Below are 20867 nucleotides of genomic sequence, written 5' to 3'. Positions count from 1 at the left end.
TCCCTGTGTATATAGAGATAACTCTAATATAGCCTTATAGCCCGCCGTAGCGGGCTATACCGGCTATTAAAGGCCCCCTGAATCGTTAAAGGCCCGAGCCGAAGGCGAGGGACTTTAACGAGACAGCGGGACTTTAATAGCCGGTATAGCCCTGCTACGAAGGGCTATAAGGCTATTAGAACATTCTGCCACTAGAGAGCAGAATGTTCTAACAAATTAAACAAAGGGTTCTCGAAGCTCGAGGGGATATAAATCCCCTCATGCTTCGAGAAGCCTTTGTAGAACATTGGAATGTTGCTCTGCGGGCCTTTACCGGCCCGTAGAAGCAGGGAGCACTCCGTTGTCTGCAATGGAGCTCCCAACATTCCAATGTTCTAATCACTAGTATATGCAGTAGACCTTTGTACTCTCTACCATTCCTACGTGACTCTTAGAGTATATCCATTCATATCCCTTCCTTATGTATATAGAGATAACTCTAATCACTAGTATATGCAGTAGACCTTTGTACTCTCTACCATTCCTACGTGACTCTTAGAGTATATCCATTCATATCCCTTCCTTATGTATATAGAAATAACTCTAATCACTAGTATATGCAGTAGACCTTTGTATATCTACCATTCCTACGTGACTCTTAGAGTATATCCAGTCATATCCCTTCCCTGTGTATATAGAGATAACTCTAATCACTAGTATATGCAGTAGACTGTTGTGCTCTCTACCATTCTTATGTGACTCTTAGAGTATATCCATTTGTATCTCCTCCTTGTGTGACTTTACATCTTATACATTTGCAATTTTTTTCTGTTTGTATCCTTTATGTAATGCATGTAAACCTAAATCCTTATGTTTTTCAACTGGTTCTTATGTAAAGCGCTCTGACACCTTCGGGTAAAGTTTGCGCTATATAAAATCGCATAAATAAAAATCCAATGCCTCAGAGCACAGGGTGCAACGGTAGCAATGTCTGTATACAACCCTCTTTGATAAACCCTCGACTTCTGTGAGACTTTGACCTGAAGAATGTTGGACTGAGGTGAAAGACCCCGTCCAGGGTTTGCCTGCAGAATACCCAAGCTGCGAGCCCGGGAGGCTTCCCAGATCCGTCTTCGATGTATCTATGCTGCTGCGTCGTTTACCAGGTGTAATGTCTACTCACAGCAAGGTGAATGTATGTTTAAATTACATGCACGGATGTCTCTGTGAATCAGACCCACTGCTGTACTTCTTCAACTTCCTTCGCTCTTTTGTTTCCTCCTATTGTCCTTATTCCACTTTCCCCCACTCTCGCGTCCTCTCTCACTCGTCTTTCCATTGTGCCTCGCGCTCTCTTTACCGCCCCTCCTTTCTACTCTCTCTCTCGATCCCACGCCGTCTCTCGAGCTTCCCTTTTCCTTTCTATCTCCACTGCCTTTGTCTGCTTTGCTTACTTTCTCTCACTCTCTCTCATCCTCTCCCTCACCATATTCCACCCGTCTCTCTACGACTCTCCTCTCTCACGTCTTTCTGGCACGCTCTGTCCCTCATTTTTTTTTCCCTCTTCGAGTCTCTCTTTCTCCCTCTCCCTATCTCCAACGCTTTCTCTTTCCTCCTAGTCTCTATTGCTTTCTACTTTGCCTCAGACTCTATAATTTTCGTTCATTCCATGTTCACGTCCTGAGACTCTCTTTACCACACTTCCACCCAGACACTCTTTTTCTCTCTCTCACTCACCCTCAATCCCACCCCCTCCCTTCAGCGTCACTCCCTCCCATTTCCCCACCACCTGCCCACTCCCTGGTTAGCAGACCGATAAGAAGAACCCCCTTCCACTAGAAGCCATAATTAATAAATTAAAGAGGGCCGAGGACCCCATAAGAGATGCACTGACGTCTGACCCTACATGCTTTCTGACTGTTTTTATCCTTAGTTGACGTGCACCGACAGAGTCCGCGCGCCTCCCCGCAGCGCTCCTGCTGGCTGTTAGGGCCCCGGGGCAGTGTTGCATTATTGAGGCATGCATGCAAGCGTCTTCGGGGACCCTCACTGCCTGCGCTGTCTGAAGCCTGACCGAGCCCGGCACACCACAGACGGGCGAGGTTTCACCTCCGAGGGGCAGCTTCAAAGGGCTTCAGCGACCCCCGGATAATCGATGCCATGTGCAGGAAGGGTCAAAGTTCACGTCTGGAGCAGGGAGGGGGATTACGGTGGCTCTGTTCGGAGATTCGCAGCGCAGTGAGGTCGACTCTTCTAATCTGCCCCCTCGCATGTTTTACTGAAACTGTCTGATCTCTTGTACACGGCAGACCATAAATTATGCAAAACACGTGTTGCATACTGTAGCATGCATCATTACGAGGGTTGTTCATCTTTGAAGGAGCTGCTCTTGGTCGAGGCCTGTGTGTTATTAAAACTTTCAGCAGGTGAGCGCGCGCCTCCAGTAGAACACGACTGCGCCAGATGCGCCCTGGGACTGCTAAGTACCAACACAGTCTAAAATTAGTATCTTCGGTTTACGCCGTAACGAGCGAAAAGTTGATCTTCTCCGCCCTCTAGCGGCTGCGGTAGATACTCCACCCACTCTGCACCTCAAGCACCAAGTGGCAGGGATGATGGGAGAAGGGAGGAGACTTCGGGGCGCGAGGGGGTTTGGAGTTGAGGGGACAGCTTCCTTTCTGTGTTTATGAACCATCCTTTGCCGGCAGGCACCGGGGAGAAGGAATCAAGGCGGGAGGGACAGAGGGCACAGCGCGATGGAGAGCCGCTGCTGCGAGGTGCACTTGCTGCCATGTGCTGGCTCGGGGAGGGAGGGGCGGGCGCAGCCGGTGCTGGGCTGTTCGCGCTTCCAGTGATGCTCACACACAGGCAGGGATTCTCCTCAGCCGGGCGATGCCACCAGTTGAAAGCGGGTACTCCCGAAGTCCCAGGAGGGCATGGCGCGCCACCCAGGGGAGCAGCGCAGTTCCTCCACTAACTGACCGAGTAGCAGCTCTGTGATGGATGCGCAATGAAGCCGTCTTCTGTGCGCACTTTTGCGTCTCCAGATCCGCGGACCTCGGTACCCAACTTCTTATAGCGGGGAGAGGGCAGGGCAGCGAGGATGCCTGCCGCCCACCCGAACATTCGTTTGGCACCGACTTTCTCCTGACCATGTTAAAATGACTTTTGCCGATTTTGGGAATGCCAGCGTGAATGGGAGCCGTCCGGAGCCCGACCCTTCCTCCCTGGCCGGGAACGCCTCGGAGAACAACGGCACCCTCGGGGCCCTGCTGCCCCTGGACCCGCAGGCCATCGGGGTGGGCGTCTTCCTGGCCGTCTTCATCATCTTCGCCATCGTGGGCAACATTCTGGTCATCCTGTCGGTGGCCTTCAACAGGCACCTGCAGACGGTCACCAACTACTTCATCGTCAACCTGGCCATGGCCGACCTGCTGCTCAGCACCACGGTACTGCCCTTCTCGGCCACCCTGGAGGTGCTGGGCTTCTGGGCCTTCGGGCGCATCTTCTGCAACATCTGGGCGGCGGTGGACGTCCTGTGCTGCACGGCCTCCATCATGAGCCTGTGCATCATCTCCATCGACAGGTACATCGGCGTCAAGTACTCGCTCAAGTACCCGACCATCATGACGGAGCGCAAGGCCGCGGTGATCCTGGTGCTGCTCTGGCTGTCCTCCATGGTCATCTCCATCGGGCCCCTGCTGGGCTGGAAGGAGGCCCCTCCGCCGGACGAGAGCGTCTGCAGCATCACCGAGGAGCCCGGCTACGTGCTCTTCTCGTCGCTCTGCTCCTTCTACCTGCCGCTGCTTGTGATCTTGGTCATGTACTTCCAGATCTACGTGGTGGCCCGGCGCACCACGCGCAGCCTGGAGGCGGGCGTCAAGCGGGAGCGCAGCAAGTCCATGGAGGTGGTGCTGCGCATCCACTGCCGCAGCGTGCTGGAGGAGTCGCTGTCCCGGGCCAAGGCCGGCCACACCTTCCGCAGCTCGCTCTCCGTGCGCCTGCTCAAGTTCTCCCGCGAGAAGAAGGCGGCCAAGACGCTGGCCATCGTGGTGGGCGTCTTCATCCTCTGCTGGTTCCCCTTCTTCTTCGTGCTGCCGCTAGGTAGGTGATGATGCCCGCCGCGCCGCGCGCGCAGCCGCCACCTGTGGACGCAGCTTCAACAAAGTCAGGGGAGTTTAACATACAGGTGCAACTTACACGGGCGGTGCACTAAACCTCTCCAAACCTCATTAAACAACACAAGGCGGGTTCAGTGGTTTGCGGTGTTAAATTATGTCTGTGGCAAACATGTCAATGGGTGCGAAATGTCAAACGTGCGTCCATTCAATCCTACACCTGGGCATCACTGTACCATCTGCGATATCACCAACCTCACTTACAGCAACATGTGTAACAAAATCCTCCATTTATTTCGACAAGTCAAACACCGAATGTGTCACCGTGTAACTTTTATACCTGTCTCTTGCACATATTTATTTATGTAGCTACTTTTTTAATGTACTTGTGCGAGCTTGAGAAGAGTTCTCCATCCGTCCGTTCATCTGTCCGTCAGTCCGTCCATCCACCCACCTGTCCCCTCTTTCGTGTGTCTCTTTCTGCAGCTATTCATCCGTCTATTTGTTTCCAGTTATTTTTTAGGGGTCATCATCGTTCAATCTGTCCATCCACTCGCCCATCCCTTTGTCCCCCTCTGTCGTCCCGTTGTCTCATTTCATCTATGCATCCTCCTGCCCGTTCCGCCCTCTTCCTGGCTGATTCCCGGCCAGCCTCTCATCGAAACTTCAACACTTCCGCTTCATCGTGTTTCCCATCGCGACCCGCGTGCAATCATTGCCAGAAAATATCGCGATTCAATTCATAGCGTTCACTAATCCTGGCTAGGCATTGAAGCGCTTTACGCCGGGCAGCGCACTCCTCCCGAACCCAGGGTTAGAGGTGAAGCCGGTGGGAATTGAAGTCTGCATTTAACACCTACGTGGCAACTTTTCTTTTGTCTGTACAAGTTTTCACCTGTTGCAGAGACTTGTTTTACCGTAACTACCTGCACACGTTCAAAAGCAAAACTTTTGAACAGCTAGTAAAAAGGTATCGGTAAAAATTGCAAGATTTCGCAGAAAGAAAAGCCCATAATTTAGGGGTGTGGAGGCGGGGTGGGACCATGTATTCACCACAATGTATTTATTGTCCATCGAAATCAGACATGGCGCTGCTACTGCGTCTTTAATTACCACCCCGGGTGCCTTTACTCACTCATCCAAGTCCCAGCCAAGCATCCCTGCAGCAGGCTGGACCAGGCAGCGAGGCTCCAGGCATGCAGTCAAGGTGGGAGGGACCACAGAAGCAAGCAAGGCTCCTGGAGACGAGTGGTGCTCGATTTACACCTTTATTTGCACATTTAGATTATAAAACGCGGATCTGTTCCCAACTCACCCACCCCGGCTGTCCTGGGTTAATTTATATGTTCATAGACACATCCAATGCGCATTATATTATATTGGCATTTGCATAGCGCTTACTGCCCCTGATGAGGCGCTATCGTGTATTTCACGCAGCGCAGCTCCAACAGGACTAAAGGACTTTGGGCCATATGTACGAACACATTTTCCCATAGGCACAGCATGGGTTAACACCTTTGATACATCCGGCCCTTTATATATTGTTGGAGAATCATGTAAGAAAAAAGCGCTATCAAAAGAGCAACGTGGCCCCCTTGGGACCAGATTACCGACGAATGAAGAAAGTGTCAATATGACAGCGCACGGCATTGGATAGACAGAAACACAGGGGGACCACTGGCTCCATCACGAGACCCGTCGGTCTGGGAGCGAAGCTGAGAGTCAAGGTTAGAACATTTCACACCTTCAATAACGTATACGTCTGCCTGAGGGGGGGGGGGGGGGGGGGGGGGCTTTTCGGGGGTGGCTGTGGAACTATATCCAAACGAGGCACACACTGGTTTTTTTCCTGCCCCCTTCCACAAGTTGTGCATCTTTTTCAACCAATTGAGGGGTAATACGTGAATCACAAAATGATAGATGTGTAAATAACACTGACAAGACACTACACTTTGTGCAATTCACGGGAAGTGGTAAGACAGACTAGTAGTACAACATCCTAACACATTTACGTTTCTTAACTGTCACCGTGAACGACACACATAATAAGGGAAACAATGTCGCACATTATTAGAAAATCCCAAAAGAGAGAAACATCACAATTCAGCCCGAAAAGCCCAATGATTTAAATGCAAGTTTCCAATTTAAAAAGTTGACATTACTTTTGTATTAAGGTCTGCATAGGCTCGTGCTCTAGATTAACTGGACCAAGTCAGAACGTTGCCCTTTGACAGATAGTAGCAGAACCCGAAAGGACAGTGGACCCTTCTTAGTGTCAGCACCTAACCTACAATTACTCCTTTAATAAACCCCCTTCTATCACTATAGGGGTATGTGTGCACACCGAACAGCACCCACCATCACAGTGCTAGTTCCAACAGGAACTCAACAATTCAAATATAAGCACAGGTGCACCACAAAAACAAGAGATAAAGCAAATACAAGTCAAAACAGGCTGTTTGTCTCTACCACGCAACAGAATAAAGAGATCAAAATTGAGGAGCCTTGCTCTCGTTATCATTTCGACTTCTATTTGCTTTATCTCTTGTATTTTGTGGTGCACCTGTGCCTAGGTTTGATTTGCCCTTTGACAGACTGTGCACACCCCGCACTTACAGATGACCCCTTCACATGGGCAGCAGATGGCCCCAAATATTTAGACATTCGGCCCCACAGAGACAAGGATCCAATATTACAGCTTATTTAGGGCCCAGCAATGGCAGACCTTGCCACGCAAGTAGACCTCTGGATTAAAGTACCCCTTTCTATGTACTTCCCCGTTTTTTATACCTTTTCCTAAACATTCCTATTCCACTATCCAGACCTTCTTTCATTCTTTGTGCCGTCTCCTCTTGCGCCTTGTTTGGGCTGGCGGTCGTCCCCGTGTCCGTTGGGGTACTCTCACTCTCCCTGATGACCGGGACTGATTTGGGATTCCCGATCTTGATCTATGCCACCATGCTGCCCAGTGTCAATATACACATCGATGGTACCACCCAGACCAGAGCGGGACCAATTCGGTGTTCTCTCACTCTCATTGATCCTGCCGAAGGGCATCCCATTGGATGCCAACCACATTCAATCTGTGTCCACAACCTGTTGTGTATGACGTAGACTTCGGAGGACATTGGGTGGCGATCCTCTTTACTCCCCTGTCCTTCCACTTCACAATAACCCTTGGCTCCAACTCACACGTGAAAAGTTAGCACAGCGTACACTCAGCCGCCATAACATATTCACCATTGGGGACATTTCTCTGATGGCCATTTTGTGCAACCAATGGTAGACACCCGTTTGCACGACTTCTCGTACATGGACCACTCTATTTTTCAGAGACTGCACAACACTCTACGATATCTTCTCCCTTCTTACCTACTTCCCCCGAGGATTTTTCACCTCTGACACTCTTGTTGTCAGACGTGGATAGTGACTGTATAACCTCTAGACTGTACCATCTGTGCATTACCATGAAACCTGACACTACTACACGTGTATGGGCAGTATGGGCGAAGGAATTGGGAATACCCCATACCGATAAGATATGGTCATACTGCTGCTCACAGATTCAATGTATTTCAATTAACCATAGGCATTATCTGTTAAATTTTAAATGTCTCCATTGCATTTACCTCTCCCCATCAGATATATTCAAATTGGCCCCCACTAGGTCCGACCTCTGTCTAAAGTGCCCTTCACTGGGAGCAGATTTTGCGCACCTAACCTGTACGGCCCCAGTGGCATCTGTATATTGGGCTTCTGTCTGTACCCAAGTCTGAACTATGACAGATCTAGAGCTTGCACCCGATCCTCTCCTGGCCCTTTTGGGGTGCACCAAGAACATACCATGCTCCTTACGCCGACTCACCTCAAAGGCCTTCTTAGCATCCAATCGTGAGATCACGCTCCATTGGGGCAGCAACAAAATACCCATTTCCTCAGAGTCGCTTAAAAGCATGATGTATTGTGGCAACGTTAACGAAGTCTAAGCCCTCCTACATCCCCTAAGTCTCGCCCCAGAGATATTTGGCAACTTTTGTGTGAATACCTTTGCACCCTCGAACAGGATTCTACAGACTAAAAACAAATTAACTTTCCCCCAATTACAGACTCCTCCTCAACTATATTCCACCTATCCACTTTATAATTATAAGCATCGATTACACTGATCTGTGAATCCCAACCATTCTTACCACTTAGATAGAGAACTTCCGCTCCATACAATACTTGGGGGGTGGGGGGGATCATTGCCCTACTGGCCTTTAACAACGGTCTATAGGACATCTCCTCATAGTCCCGGTTAAATTTTTTCAACCCACATACCGATATAAAGGGCTTCTAAATGTGTGTGCCACTTTAGGGAACTATCAAACCAGACCCACAAGGTATTTGTATTCACTCACAATTTCTAATTTTAATGGGCCCAAAAACTAGCTACAACTGGGGTCTCTTTTACCAAAGCATAACATTTTGGTTTTATCCTAATTTACAGTTAAGTACGTTGACACACAGTACTCCCTGAAGGCATTTAGCTTCCTTTGAAGTCCTATCTCGGTCTGAACAAAAATTACTAAGTCATCTGCATATAATAGGCCTGATAGTTGTTTACCATTCATTTTCGGGCTGGCACTTATATCAACCTCCACGTTTGGGGGCACATCTGATAGGAAAATGGCAAAGAGTAAGGGGGCCAGCACACAGCCTTGTCTCAGACCGTTCTCAATAGCTATTTTTGATGTCAAGGACCCCACCGTGTCCTTGATGATCTGCGCCCAGTTCCCTCTGTGTAGTTCTTGAATTATGACCAGCAGACCTTCCAGGATATAATACATTTTCAAAGTCTCCCATAAACATTTACGGTACACAAGTTCAAATGCTGCCCGGAAGTCCACAAAGCAGCAACATAACTTCCCTCTATGTTCAATTAACTTCTGTGCCACTGCCCATAGGGCGAAGCAATGGTCAATGGTGGAGTCTCCTTACTTGAAGCCAACCTGTTCTACCGGCACAATCGACCACTGCTCCACCCAATCCTTCAGTCTACCTAATATTATTTTTGCAAAGATTTTCTCCCCTATGTCCCGCAGATTAATCACTCTATAATTTTTCGGGGCTTTCAGATCGCCCTTCTTATGCACAGGTCTAATTACCACACCCTTCCAATTCTTTGGGATTCTTCCTGAATCTAAAATAGCTAAAAAGATATGTGACAGAAATTCAGCCCACCACTGTAATTGGAACTTTATTATTATAGCTGGGAGGTTATCGGGTCCTGCTGCTCTGGTTAGCTGTAACTTCTTTATGGTATTCTTCACATTCTCTACTGTGAAGTCTATTTTTAAGTCTTCCCCTAGCCCACCCCAATGCAGCGTTTCTCCTCCTTCGGGTGTGCTAAATACAATTCCTTCAAATATTCCTCCCATTCCGCTTCTTCTACCACACAATTCATGGCCCCAGCTGGTTGCTCAGATGCTGACTGTATCAGCTTCCAGAACTTCTGTATATTTCTTGTTTCAATGGTTTCTAACAAGTTATCCCAGCATTTCTCTTTGTGGATTATTTTCAAACTTCTAACCAATGCTTTGTATTCACTTCTCAATTTTTAAAGATTTATACACCTATCCAAATCATATTTTACTCTAAGGATTCATGCTTCTCTCCTTATCTCCCTTTTCTTCTTTAACCATTCTTTGGAGAACCACTTGGCTTGCCTTACCGGAAATGTTTGTTGCTTTATCGCCCTTGTTTTCTTATTTTTTAATTTATCTTGAAGGCATTGCACTACCTGTTTGATTTTTCTCTCAAGCCATTCCAGATTCTGCCCTCTGGTGCTTCCCAAATCTAACCCCTGTTGTAATTTTGCCAGTTTTGCTATGTATTTTTCAGTTAATCTCGTTGTCACTCGCCTTGGATACTCTACTTGTTGTGGGATTACTGTATCTTGTGTGCTCAATTTCCCTCTTGAGACCTCAATCTCTAAGGGGTTATGGTCGCTACCTTCCCTTTAACATACCCAGAACCCCTTGATTAGTGGAACATTCCAGGCTAGGGTCAAATCATAGTCTACAGGGCAGCTTTGTGTGCCTATTTCAAATGTTTTCTTAGCCGGGTAATCTGTATCTAACCTACCATTCAGGCAGAATAGACCCTTTGTCCCCAAATACTTTCCTAAGTTTATATCTTGTCTTGAGGGGTTACAGACTGGGAAACCAGCCAACATTATTTCACAGGCTTCCAATACTTCGTTAAACAAGGATCTAGCTTATTCGGGTTCAATTTATAGATGAAATCTCCCAATATTAAAATCATGTCCCAGCCCTATTTTTCACATAAGGTATCGATATCTTCTTTGAAATACCCCATCTCGGCCCCATACTCCTGAAGCCTCCCCCATTGCATATGTACATTTACAAGGACCCTTTTTTCACACTTTTTGTCTGACGCATACAGAGATATCCTACATGCAAGCCACCATTTACATTTTACGCTTAAGGACACCACATCCTTCACAATTTGAGTTGATAGAAGGGTCATAATCCCACCTGCTGTGCGCCCAAATCTTTTTTATAATTCCACTGGCAAAGTGCTGTGATTGTAAGATACATCCTTATCAAGGGTTGTGTGGTTTGCCATAATAGCAAAACTGTCTCCCAGAGATTATTTTGATCGGAAAAAGTTTTGCAGGAGCTTTTTTTTCAACATTCTCTTTAAATGAAGAGGAGTCTCCAGGTGGCCTTTAGTTGTCTGCAGTATTGACCCAACCATAGGCTTCACACCTCCACTCCTACAGCACTCCAATCATGTGAAGCCATCTTTGAAGTGTTCAGTTGTCAACTGATTGCTGAAGAGCAGATCCTTTGTTGATGCTCCCAGGGCCATGTTGAGCATGTTCTAGGTCATCTGAGACTATATTCCAAGGGACATCTCTGCATATCTCTTCACATTGCACTTATTTAAAGGATAATCTGTAAATTGACACATAGTCTTTGGTGAATAGTGGGAGGGAATCCACAGATGGCAATTCACCTGAAGACCAAGGTTAGAATTGACGTCATCAATTTTTAATCAATATAGGAAACAAGAGAGCTACTCTTTAATTACTAAGTTGACAGAGTAAACCATCGAAACGCTACAATGTTGTCCCCAAACTTGTTTGTTTGTATGTTGTAAATTTTGCCTAAAAAATGTCACTATAGTTTTTCCCTCATTGATCCATGAAATTGGAAGTCCAGTGGAGGGTGGCGGATATTGACCCACACCCCTGAAACGCTGCACGAACGGATATTCTAAAGATCATTGTTTACATAATGCTAAGTTGCAACTGGATGAATATAATGTTCTCTAGTGTGCATTGATGCAATGTGACAGGATCTGTATTTCAGTATTTGTAAGGAGAGATTACTATATATTAATATAAGGGGAGAATTCAGAGATTTCCTTTTAACTATCTTTGGAAATGTAAAAAAGAATGAAGTAATAAATGAGTGGGCACAATTTAAATTACGTTTGATGATTTGTACACCATGCATTGTAAATATTTTAACCCATATCACTTTTCAAGGGTTCTTGATTTGGGGACTACCTTGTAGTGGCATAAAGATTTTGATCTACACTTTCAACACAAGGTTATCATATTTTATACCCTCAGTAGGATCATTTTGGCTGTCGATTAGGGAAAGAGGAAGGTGTGAACACCACACGTCATATGCAGGCTTCTAAGGAACCTATCTATTTTCAGTTCCTGCAGCTCCCTACCAGCTTTTGTAATTAGGTGAACACATCCGGACAGGTATTGACACCATTGGTGAAAACAAACATAGTCTTTGTTTTCTGAAAGGGGAACCGAATGTTACACAGTAACACTGTACTCATTCCATTGGTGGCCAGTTGGTAAAAGCTTTGCTGAAAACATTTGGTTGACAGGTTGCAGAATCATTTGGGAAAATGTAATTTAATCATCCAATGCTAGACAGGCTTCAGATATGCTTGCAAAACAGTGAATAAAGGTCTCCATATGCTGGTCTTATTCATAAGGTTTGTCAAACTTTCCAATGGAAGACTGTGGATTTCCTGAATTATTCATGGTTGTTTATAATATGGACTGGTCCCTGTTGAATGTTATGTTATGTTATGTTATGTTACGACTATTTATTGTGCGCACAGATACTCCAGCCAAGGAGCGTCCTGGCGCAGAGACAAGGTAGCACGTAACACAACAAGAGGCTAAAAACAGAAACTAAGAAACAGCTAAAACAAGAAGGTTTTTATAGCCCTCCGAAAGGTCAGAAGGTCCTCCAGCAAGCGGATTTCAACAGGCAGGGAGTTCCATGCTGACGCAGCCATTACCCTAAACGAGCGGAATGAACTCTGCTGAATAATATAGTCAAAGGTAGCTTGATTAAAGCCATATACCAGTCACAAAGGAAGCCTACTGACTGGTTTGATGCCCCAAAGTGCATTATCCATGGTTGTTTGCTGGCACCTGCTTCATGTAATATTTTATTAATGACGTTAACTTCTCTCTGAGATAAAATAATGCTGATTGCCCATTGGAAGATGCTGGACCAGTGCAGTGTTTGTTGCATGCTGATTAGGATGACCACCTCATTCAAGGTCATCATGGACACTGTCCCAGTCCTGGCGTTTTCACTTGCAAATCACTGATCCCAGGTATTGCAGTCAAATGCCACATCAATAGAAGCACAATAAGACTACAACACCCAGAATGCATTAGGCTACCACAGAAAAGCCCAGGACAGGAAACAGTGTCGAGAGAGAGAGTGAGATAGAGAGAGAGAGAGAGAGAGAGAGAGAGAGAGAGAGAGAGAGAGAGAGAGAAAGAGAGAGAGAGAAAATGTCTTGGTGCAAATGTAAATGACACTCAACAGAGGGACTGTATACCTCACAGCTCAACTTTAGATAAATGTTGATTGAAGACTGTAAAGCAGCTTGATTATTTCAGTATGCGATTCAACATCAAAATCATCTGGTCAGCACAACTTCTTAAAAGTACCAAGAGAATGAAAAATGCTGCGCAGGGGTTTGCCTTTAAATAACAACTTGCTTTGGTCAGGGAGCAGTGTTGGCTTCACTGGGTCCATTCAATCTAAGACCGAGGTGGGCGCTGTATAGAGCGGTTTGTGGGGATTGGTCCTCGGGTTGGGTGAAACCCGCTGCACATGCTAACCAACATGGCATCAAGTCACAATGCTTTGCATTTACCTCATGCCCTCATACACTAGGTGCTGCTGTTGGGTTTGTATTAAGTATAATAGGAACACACTAGTCTATTTATTTATTTTAAAGGTTTTATATAGCGCTGGCTAGACCCGGAGGTGACAAAGCGCTTTTCATGAGTATCAGATCATACTTACAGGTTACATCGTTATAAAGGTTACACAGTTTGCACAAGATGACCCTGCACACCTCAACAATAAGTAATACAGTGTAAATGCTTTAATGCATATACAGCCTGATTCATCATTCTCCCGTTTTGCGAGCCCCTAATAGCGATTCATAGCGAATCGCTATTAAGGACTCGCAAAACGGGATTCATGTAGAAATTGCATAAAGAAATGCGATTCTTACATATTCCTTATTTGCGATTAGCAAATTGCTAATCGCAAATAAGGAATAACTCGCCGTTCATTTCTATGGGCCAAGAGGCCCATAGGAATGAATGGGGAGTATTCCTTATTTGCGATTAGCAATTTGCTAATCGCAAATAAGATAGCGATTTGAAGGGTGCCAGGGGTGTCCAAAGGACACCCTGTAGCACCCCTCAAATGAAATTTTACACAGGTGTTGCACACACACATGTCCAAAGGATATGTGTGTGTGTAACATGCAACTCAGAAAAATGCGTTTAAATGCATTTTTCAGAGTTTTCGCAGTTTACCACGAGGTCTGACCTCGCGGTAAATTGCGGCCAGAAATTGCGAATTCGCAAAAAATAGAGATTCCTTGAATGTAATTCCTCGCAAAATTGCGAGATCGCAATTAGCGATTTTTGCATTTGGGATGTTGAATCCCAAATGCAAAAATCGCACTCGCAAAGGGCCAGATTCTCAGAATCTGGCCCTTTGCGAGCCGATTTCGGCATGATGAATCAGGCCGATAGTCACATAAACTCCAATTGTTCTCCCAAGAATATCCAAAGTCAGATTTCTTCTTTAAGCAATTCTTTTATTCACAGTTGAAGATTAAAACCAATAGCCAACGCGTTTCATCCGTGACCGGACTTCTTCAGGGCTTAAATTAAATATTTCTATATGGCACAGCTTCAGATTGGTCTTCCCACTTGAGTTTCAAAATGTTTTCAATAAATAAGGAAATCATGTATCAAAGATGTGCCAAACGTCCGAATTTTCAATGAGAGTAGAACAGTAAGTGCCGTCAATAAGGTACCGGCGTCTCGTAATTCGTGCAGTCAACACAGTTATTAGAGCATGGCATCATAGTTACTTGTAAGATAACCAATAGGCACAATTGCGAAAGGGGAAAAGCAAGCAAGGGGATAGATTCGGGGGAGGGGGGCAGGAGCTGGGGAAGTAGACAGGTAATGAAGGTGGGAAAGAGGAGGGGCAGTGAAAGACATCGCATGGAAAAAGAAGGGGAAGGGCGACGGGGGCACAAACCGGTAGACGAGTCAAAGCAACGTCCAAAATCCAGTAAGCTGTGATCCCAGGGGAAGTGGTATCACTTCCCTATCTCTGTTGCAGGAGGCTCCCTTTACGTAGTGGACTCTCTCAGAGGGGTCTCCGAGACTCCAATGCCTACATACTGGATCCTTCCCCAAAAAGGGGAGAGGGAGTGGTTTGGCAAGGGGTGCCATACCATACCTCAGCTGTGAGTGGCTCCCTTGGCGCAGTGGACACTGTCAGCGGGTTCACTGAGACTCCAGAGTATAAATATTGGATCTTTCCCCAACAAGTGGAGAAGGAGTGCTTAGTCAAAGGGCACAAAGGGCAGGGGGATAGGCAGACTAGCAGGTAAGGTGAGAGATTTAGGGGAGAGTGGACAGGAGCTAGGGAGGTAGACAAAGGGAGAGAGTACTAAAGGGGAACAAATTTAATGAATGAGTTATTATGTAGCGCTGGCTAGACCCAATGGAATCAGAGCACTTTACATCAGGGACAATACTGTTGCACATTACATCAGTTAAAAGTTACATAAGTATCAAGAAAAGCATTTGAAGAACATAGGGGACAAGGTGAATGGAGCAGGAAGGGTAAGAGGATAGGGTAAAGGGGTAGGAGGAAGACAGGACGTAGAGATGAGGGGAAAATAGTTACAAAAGATACCAGAAAAACTTTTTGGGAGCATAGAAGAAAAGGAAAATGGGGTGAGGAAAGGAAAGGGGGGAGGGCAAAAGGGGTAGTGTCTAGATACAGCGAGAGACGAAGAGAAAGTTTGTCCAAGGTCCGGCTGGGTAGGTGATGGCCGAGGGGGAATCCACTTCAGCTATCAGGTAGCTCCACCGGGCTTCGGACAAATGGCTAGGTCTCAACAGAAAAACATTAAAGGGGAAGAGGGCGAGAAGAAGGGAGCGTAGAGGGGAAAGGGGTGGGGTGAAAGGGTAGGAGGGGGAAACGACAGGGAGACAAAGGAAAGTCTGCCCAAAATCCGGCTGGGTAGGTGACAGCCGAGGGGGAATCCACAACCCATCTCCTCTTCGGCTAACAAGTAGCTCCACCGGACATCGGTCAAATAGCAGGGTCTCTACGATTGAGGGAAGGTTCAGAGAACATGTCCAGGAGGGAGAGCAGGATCAACGTCAGGTGTAAGGTTCAAGGTGTGAATTCTGCCTGCATTGGAAACGGATTGCGATTAGCCCGTGGAGAGTCGGGCAGAGGGGTCATTATTCTTCGATCCCCATGCTTTTTCAGCACCCGACAATCTTGCTGTTAATTGTTGAGGTGTGTGTGCCGGCTTCTCCGTTGCTTGAATTACTACCATACCATTTTTATGGATTGTTATATTCAGAGCAGCTCCTAGTCTCTGCGCGGGAGCAATCAGAAGCTTAACACCGTATGGTATATTTTATATCCTGTGTGATCAATAGTTCGGTTATGGTCAAGCGTCATTTTGCCGGCTTTCTTGTGAAGAATGTAAGGTCATTGACTAATGAGCCCTTTTTATGTTGAAGTAAGGGTCTGAGATCAGTGTCTCTGTCTTTTTTTCATTAAGTTGTGCTTAAAAGTCTTAGCTGCATTCACGGAGATGTTGGGAGGGAAAATAATGTTGTAAGAGTTCTTTCCTGCTTCTTTTAAGTATCCTTCCTTCTTTTTCCCCTCTTCTAGTTCTTATTCTTTTTCTTCTTCTCTCTCCTCTAATTATCTCTTTATCTCCTTCCTTCTGTTTTTTTTCTTATTCTGTTTCTTCCTCTCTCATTAACATGTATTGGTCAATACCTGTGGCATGATTCTGTAGGCTTGGTTGTTCAAAACTTTTGCCCGTTCCAATATGGCTGCCGAATTGCTAACTAATTATAGCCCATTGAGGGTAGTCCTATTTTAGTTTCTGTGACCTTAGTATTAGAAAATCCTAAGTGACATTCAATAAAACTATATTGAGTATGCAGATGGCGAGACACTTAACCTCATATTTAAATCTAGTTTGTGTCCTGAGTATTTATCTGAGAAACAGCTCTTAGGGTGAGAAACCTGTATGGATACAATGCTAGACCCATAAAACCCAGTCTGGATAAGATGATTAACCTATACGATCCCAGTCTTCATGAGATGAGAGACCCGTACAACCGTAGTCTGGATGCGATGATAGACACAGTCTGTGTAAGATGATAGACCCATGCAACCACAGTCTGTGTAAGATGATAGGCTCATGCGACCACAGTCTGTGTAAGATAATAGACCCATGCGACGACAGTCTGGGTAAGATGATAGACCCATACGACGACAGTCTGTGTAAGATGATAGACCCATATGACTGCAGTCTGTGTAAGATGATAGACCCATACGACCACAGTCTGGTCCGGTGGAAACCAAATGATTTCATATTGTGTGTTAAGGAACTGAGGAGTTCCTAGAAAACGTTTAGGAACAAAAGTAGATGTTTACCAGTAGAAAAAAACAACATATTTCTGCAAAATATACTTTGCATGTAAGCCCACAACTTGAGTTTTAATTCCAAGTCTTTAGATAACATCTCAAAAAAGTTGAATATAGATTATATATCATCATCAAGAAAGGACCAATAAGATGCTGCTAGGTTTGCATATCCATGAACCTTACTCAAAAGGTGAACTTTCTCAAAGCCAATGCTCTGGACGCAAAAGGTGGGGTGTGGGACCGTAGGTTTACACAGGACGTGACATCACTGGTTTCCCACCATGACATCACTGGTTTTCCCAGAAAAGAAGATGCTAGGCACGAGGACTTAATTTCCCATCATCTGTTTGCGTAGGATGTGACATTGCTTCAGGGCCATAGTTATTTATTATTCTCAGCAATTATAAAGTCCACCCTCATCCCCAAAAGGTTCTGCCAGTGCTAGATAGCAGTCCTGACCCAAACACTCTTCTATAAGCCAGACACAGAGAGCCTCGGATAGGAAACAGACTAGTTCTCATCAATTTACAAGATGTCATGAGAACTGGGGTGATATGTAGATTGAGGGAAAGGACATTCTATTGAGTGGCTGCCAATTAATGGTGAAGGAGCAACCACAAGTCCGTGCCATCCTAATATGCCTGCTTTGAATAAAAGCCTGGCTAGCTGACCTCACTGGCGTGTAGTAGGAAATTCTACTTCTTAGAGCCACCGTCCTTGTGAAATAGAATTGTATGCACATGGCAAAGCAGTTTGAAAACAGCAGTTTTACGGACAGGCAGCCATTGGAGAGAATTCAGACTGGCCAAAACCAAAGTCCTGGTGGGAAGCAGGGCCGGACTGGGAACCAGAACCGGCCCTGGCAAAGAGCTCGGCCGGCCCCCTTCCCCCCCCTGGGAGGATGGGGAGGTGCGACCGCGCTCTGTGCCGGGGCCGTTTTTTTGCCGTTTTTGTTACAGGGCCGTTTTTGCAGCATAACGGCCCTGTAACAAAAACGGCCCCCAGGGGGCAAAAACCGGCCCCCAACCATGCGGCCCACCGGGGGATTACCCGGTGCCCGCAATGGCCAGTCCGGGCCTGGTGGGAAGATTACAAATTAGTTTGTAGTGGGCTGGCGCCACGTGTTCAGGAGACATAGAAGACATAGCCCAATTGAGTTTGATGTGATTTATGAGGTCCATAAATAGAAGTTACAGCAAGCCTCACCAGGAGCAGCCTACTAGCTGCTCAGCCCACCTTCCAACTGACCACACCTGGCACCCAAGCATTCCACTCATGTCAATCACACTAATATTCTATAGGGAACACTCACACTGGCTGAGCGGCTAGTTACAAGGTGAAAGGGAACATAAAGTCATAACATGAGAATACCACATAGCTGTACCTTACCATTTTGAACACATTAAATGAATGAATGAATGAATGAATTAATTAATTAATGATGGGATTTGTAGAGCATTCAGCAACTGTGAGAGTGCCTGGCTCTGAGGCATATAGCTATTGGTAGGAGTGAAACCACCGTGTCCCTTGAACAGGTAAGTTTTCAGTTGTTTTCATAGAGCTTTTTTTTCCAGAATGCTTCTGAGGGGCAAGGGGGGTTCATTCCAATGTTTGGCTGTCAACACCGAGCCCTTGGTAAATGGAATAGACAGCGGAACGGTAGGGATCTTTTAGGGCAGTACTGGGTCATCAGTAGGTATTTCAGACCTGTCTTATAGAAGGCTGAGTGCGCCACAGTCAATGCTTTAAATAATACTCTTTTCCTCACTGGGAACAAGTGTAGCTGGCTTCGGAACTGGGAGATTAAAGTCATGTCTAGGAGGATTGTACAAGAGGTGGACAGCCATGTGTTGTACCTGAGTGAAGAGGTAGTCGGCCATCCTTACATACAAAGCATTTCTGTGGTGCAGTTAGCTCATAATGAGGACGTATGTAACGGTTTTGTGCCCGACAATAGGAATCGAGTGGAAAATCCTTCACAGAGATCACAGAAGGCTAAATCAACTCCCTCACGCAGACTTGACCTGGTACTTCATGGAAAGTGAATCATTAGAAAGCCTGAACATTTTTAGTACTCTCTTATACTTCAGGGTTTGGCCCAACAAAGTAGCCCACCATGAGTGGCTCCAGGCTTTTTCCGCCTTCCTTTATAATAGGATCTTGAGTTTCTCCCCATTGAGCTTTAGGCAGTGACTGCATCCAGCTATCATTAGTGCAGCAGGTGCAGTGTCACTGGGGTCTGACTAAGATGTGTCAAAACGAAAAACAAGTCAGCAGGTTTTTTCCATATATGAACCCATGATCTGGAGCAACATATCTGCATCCATCAGGGTTTCCACAAACTGCTCCAATTTAGGAAGGTGTCGGAAATGCAATTTTGGAAGATCACTACATCACATTGCATTAACCTTCCACCACCCACCTATCTCTTGGTAGGTCTTACTCTGGATCCAAATTCAAAATGACATAATTGGCCATGAATAAATCAAGAAGGGCTTAAAAGATAGCACTAACCAACTTCTGATCAGTGCTTGCCTATGATTAACTTTAGTGTTTTGGCAAACTCCCTCTAAAACAATGCCCAAAACATGCTGCTGCCGGATTCTCTTCTTTGTATTAGTTCAACAGTTCATATTTCTTCACTTGGGGCCAGATGTTTGACCCTAAATTGCACTCGCAAACGGGCAGACGCAATTTAGGGCATGGCCTTGTACAAACCTCATTTTGCCAATCGGGAAATTTTACAGATGAGCAAAATGAGGTTTGCGACTCACTATTAGGAAGGAGCATGCCAAGGGCGTTCCTTCCTAATAGCGGCTCACATTTGTATCTATGAATGACAGGCCTAAAACCCTCCTTTTAAATATGTATGTAATCCCTAAGTAAGCCTTCCTCTCAACTAAGGCAGGGTGCATGGTGTTTAAAAAGTAGGACATGTAAAGGGTACAGTTAAACATAGCACATCACCACAATTTGTATTGGAGCAGGGTCGGCTCTTCTATAAGAAAGCATCATGATACAACATTATGTTTAATAAATGTTATTTCTGACTAAGAAGCAGTTATGAATCAAAATGTTTGATTTTTGAAATACTTATTACAAGCCCAAGTTGGATTTGTAATAATATTTCGAAAAATGACTTTTAAAAGTCACCTTTACCCTGCCTGAGGTCTCTGTAAACTAAATTGAGATTTGTCTCTCGCCTTTCTGCCAGCCAGTAAACCGTATTTCAGTGGGCGTGAACGAGGTGTGAACCTGCTCCGATGGCAAGGATAAAACTCCTTTTGTGTGAAGAGGGGTTGGTGTGCCCTTGAGAGGGTGGTCTGGGGGTGGGCCCAAAGAGTTGATTAACTTCAAAGTGGCCTACCCTGTCACAAGCAGATGTAGATAACATCCAGGCTTACACTCTTCTTTTGTTCCTCAAGCCAGAATAGCTTTCCTCACTATGAGCCTCTTGTTGATATCACAGTGTCAGGTACTTGTGGAGTGTAAAGACCTGCTTGACAGGTCTGATGGGGTTTCTCACACTGGGGGCACACTTCAAATGAAGGAAATAGAATTTCAAAACAATTTGTGTTTTTCCACTTACTGTCTGGTTGCTGAAAGATCAGCTTTGTCCTACCAGACTCTTGTCTCTGAATTTGTTGGGAGCACAGACACTGTCTAAAACTGGATTTTAGTATTAGATGTGGGAGAACACTAG

The 20867-nt window shown here is 45.8% G+C and overlaps 1 protein-coding gene across 1 annotated transcript in view; it reads left to right on the top strand.

Annotated features, from left to right (window-relative positions):
- Positions 1-2815: 2815 nt before the first annotated feature.
- ADRA1D (adrenoceptor alpha 1D) overlaps positions 2816-20867 on the top strand; it is a 295229-nt gene continuing 277177 nt past the window's right edge. Inside the window, exon 1 of the mRNA XM_086964588.1 lies at positions 2816-4083. Coding sequence (XP_086820714.1) covers positions 3141-4083 — 943 coding nt within the window. The 5' untranslated portion in view covers positions 2816-3140. The remainder of the gene's footprint in view (positions 4084-20867) is intronic.

Source organism: Lissotriton vulgaris, chromosome 3_2, assembly GCF_964263255.1.
Source record: "Lissotriton vulgaris chromosome 3_2, aLisVul1.2, whole genome shotgun sequence".
Classification (NCBI taxonomy): domain Eukaryota; kingdom Metazoa; phylum Chordata; class Amphibia; order Caudata; family Salamandridae; genus Lissotriton; species Lissotriton vulgaris.
Note: the sequence above shows the minus strand (reverse complement) of the source record. Positions and strands in the feature narration are given on the sequence as shown.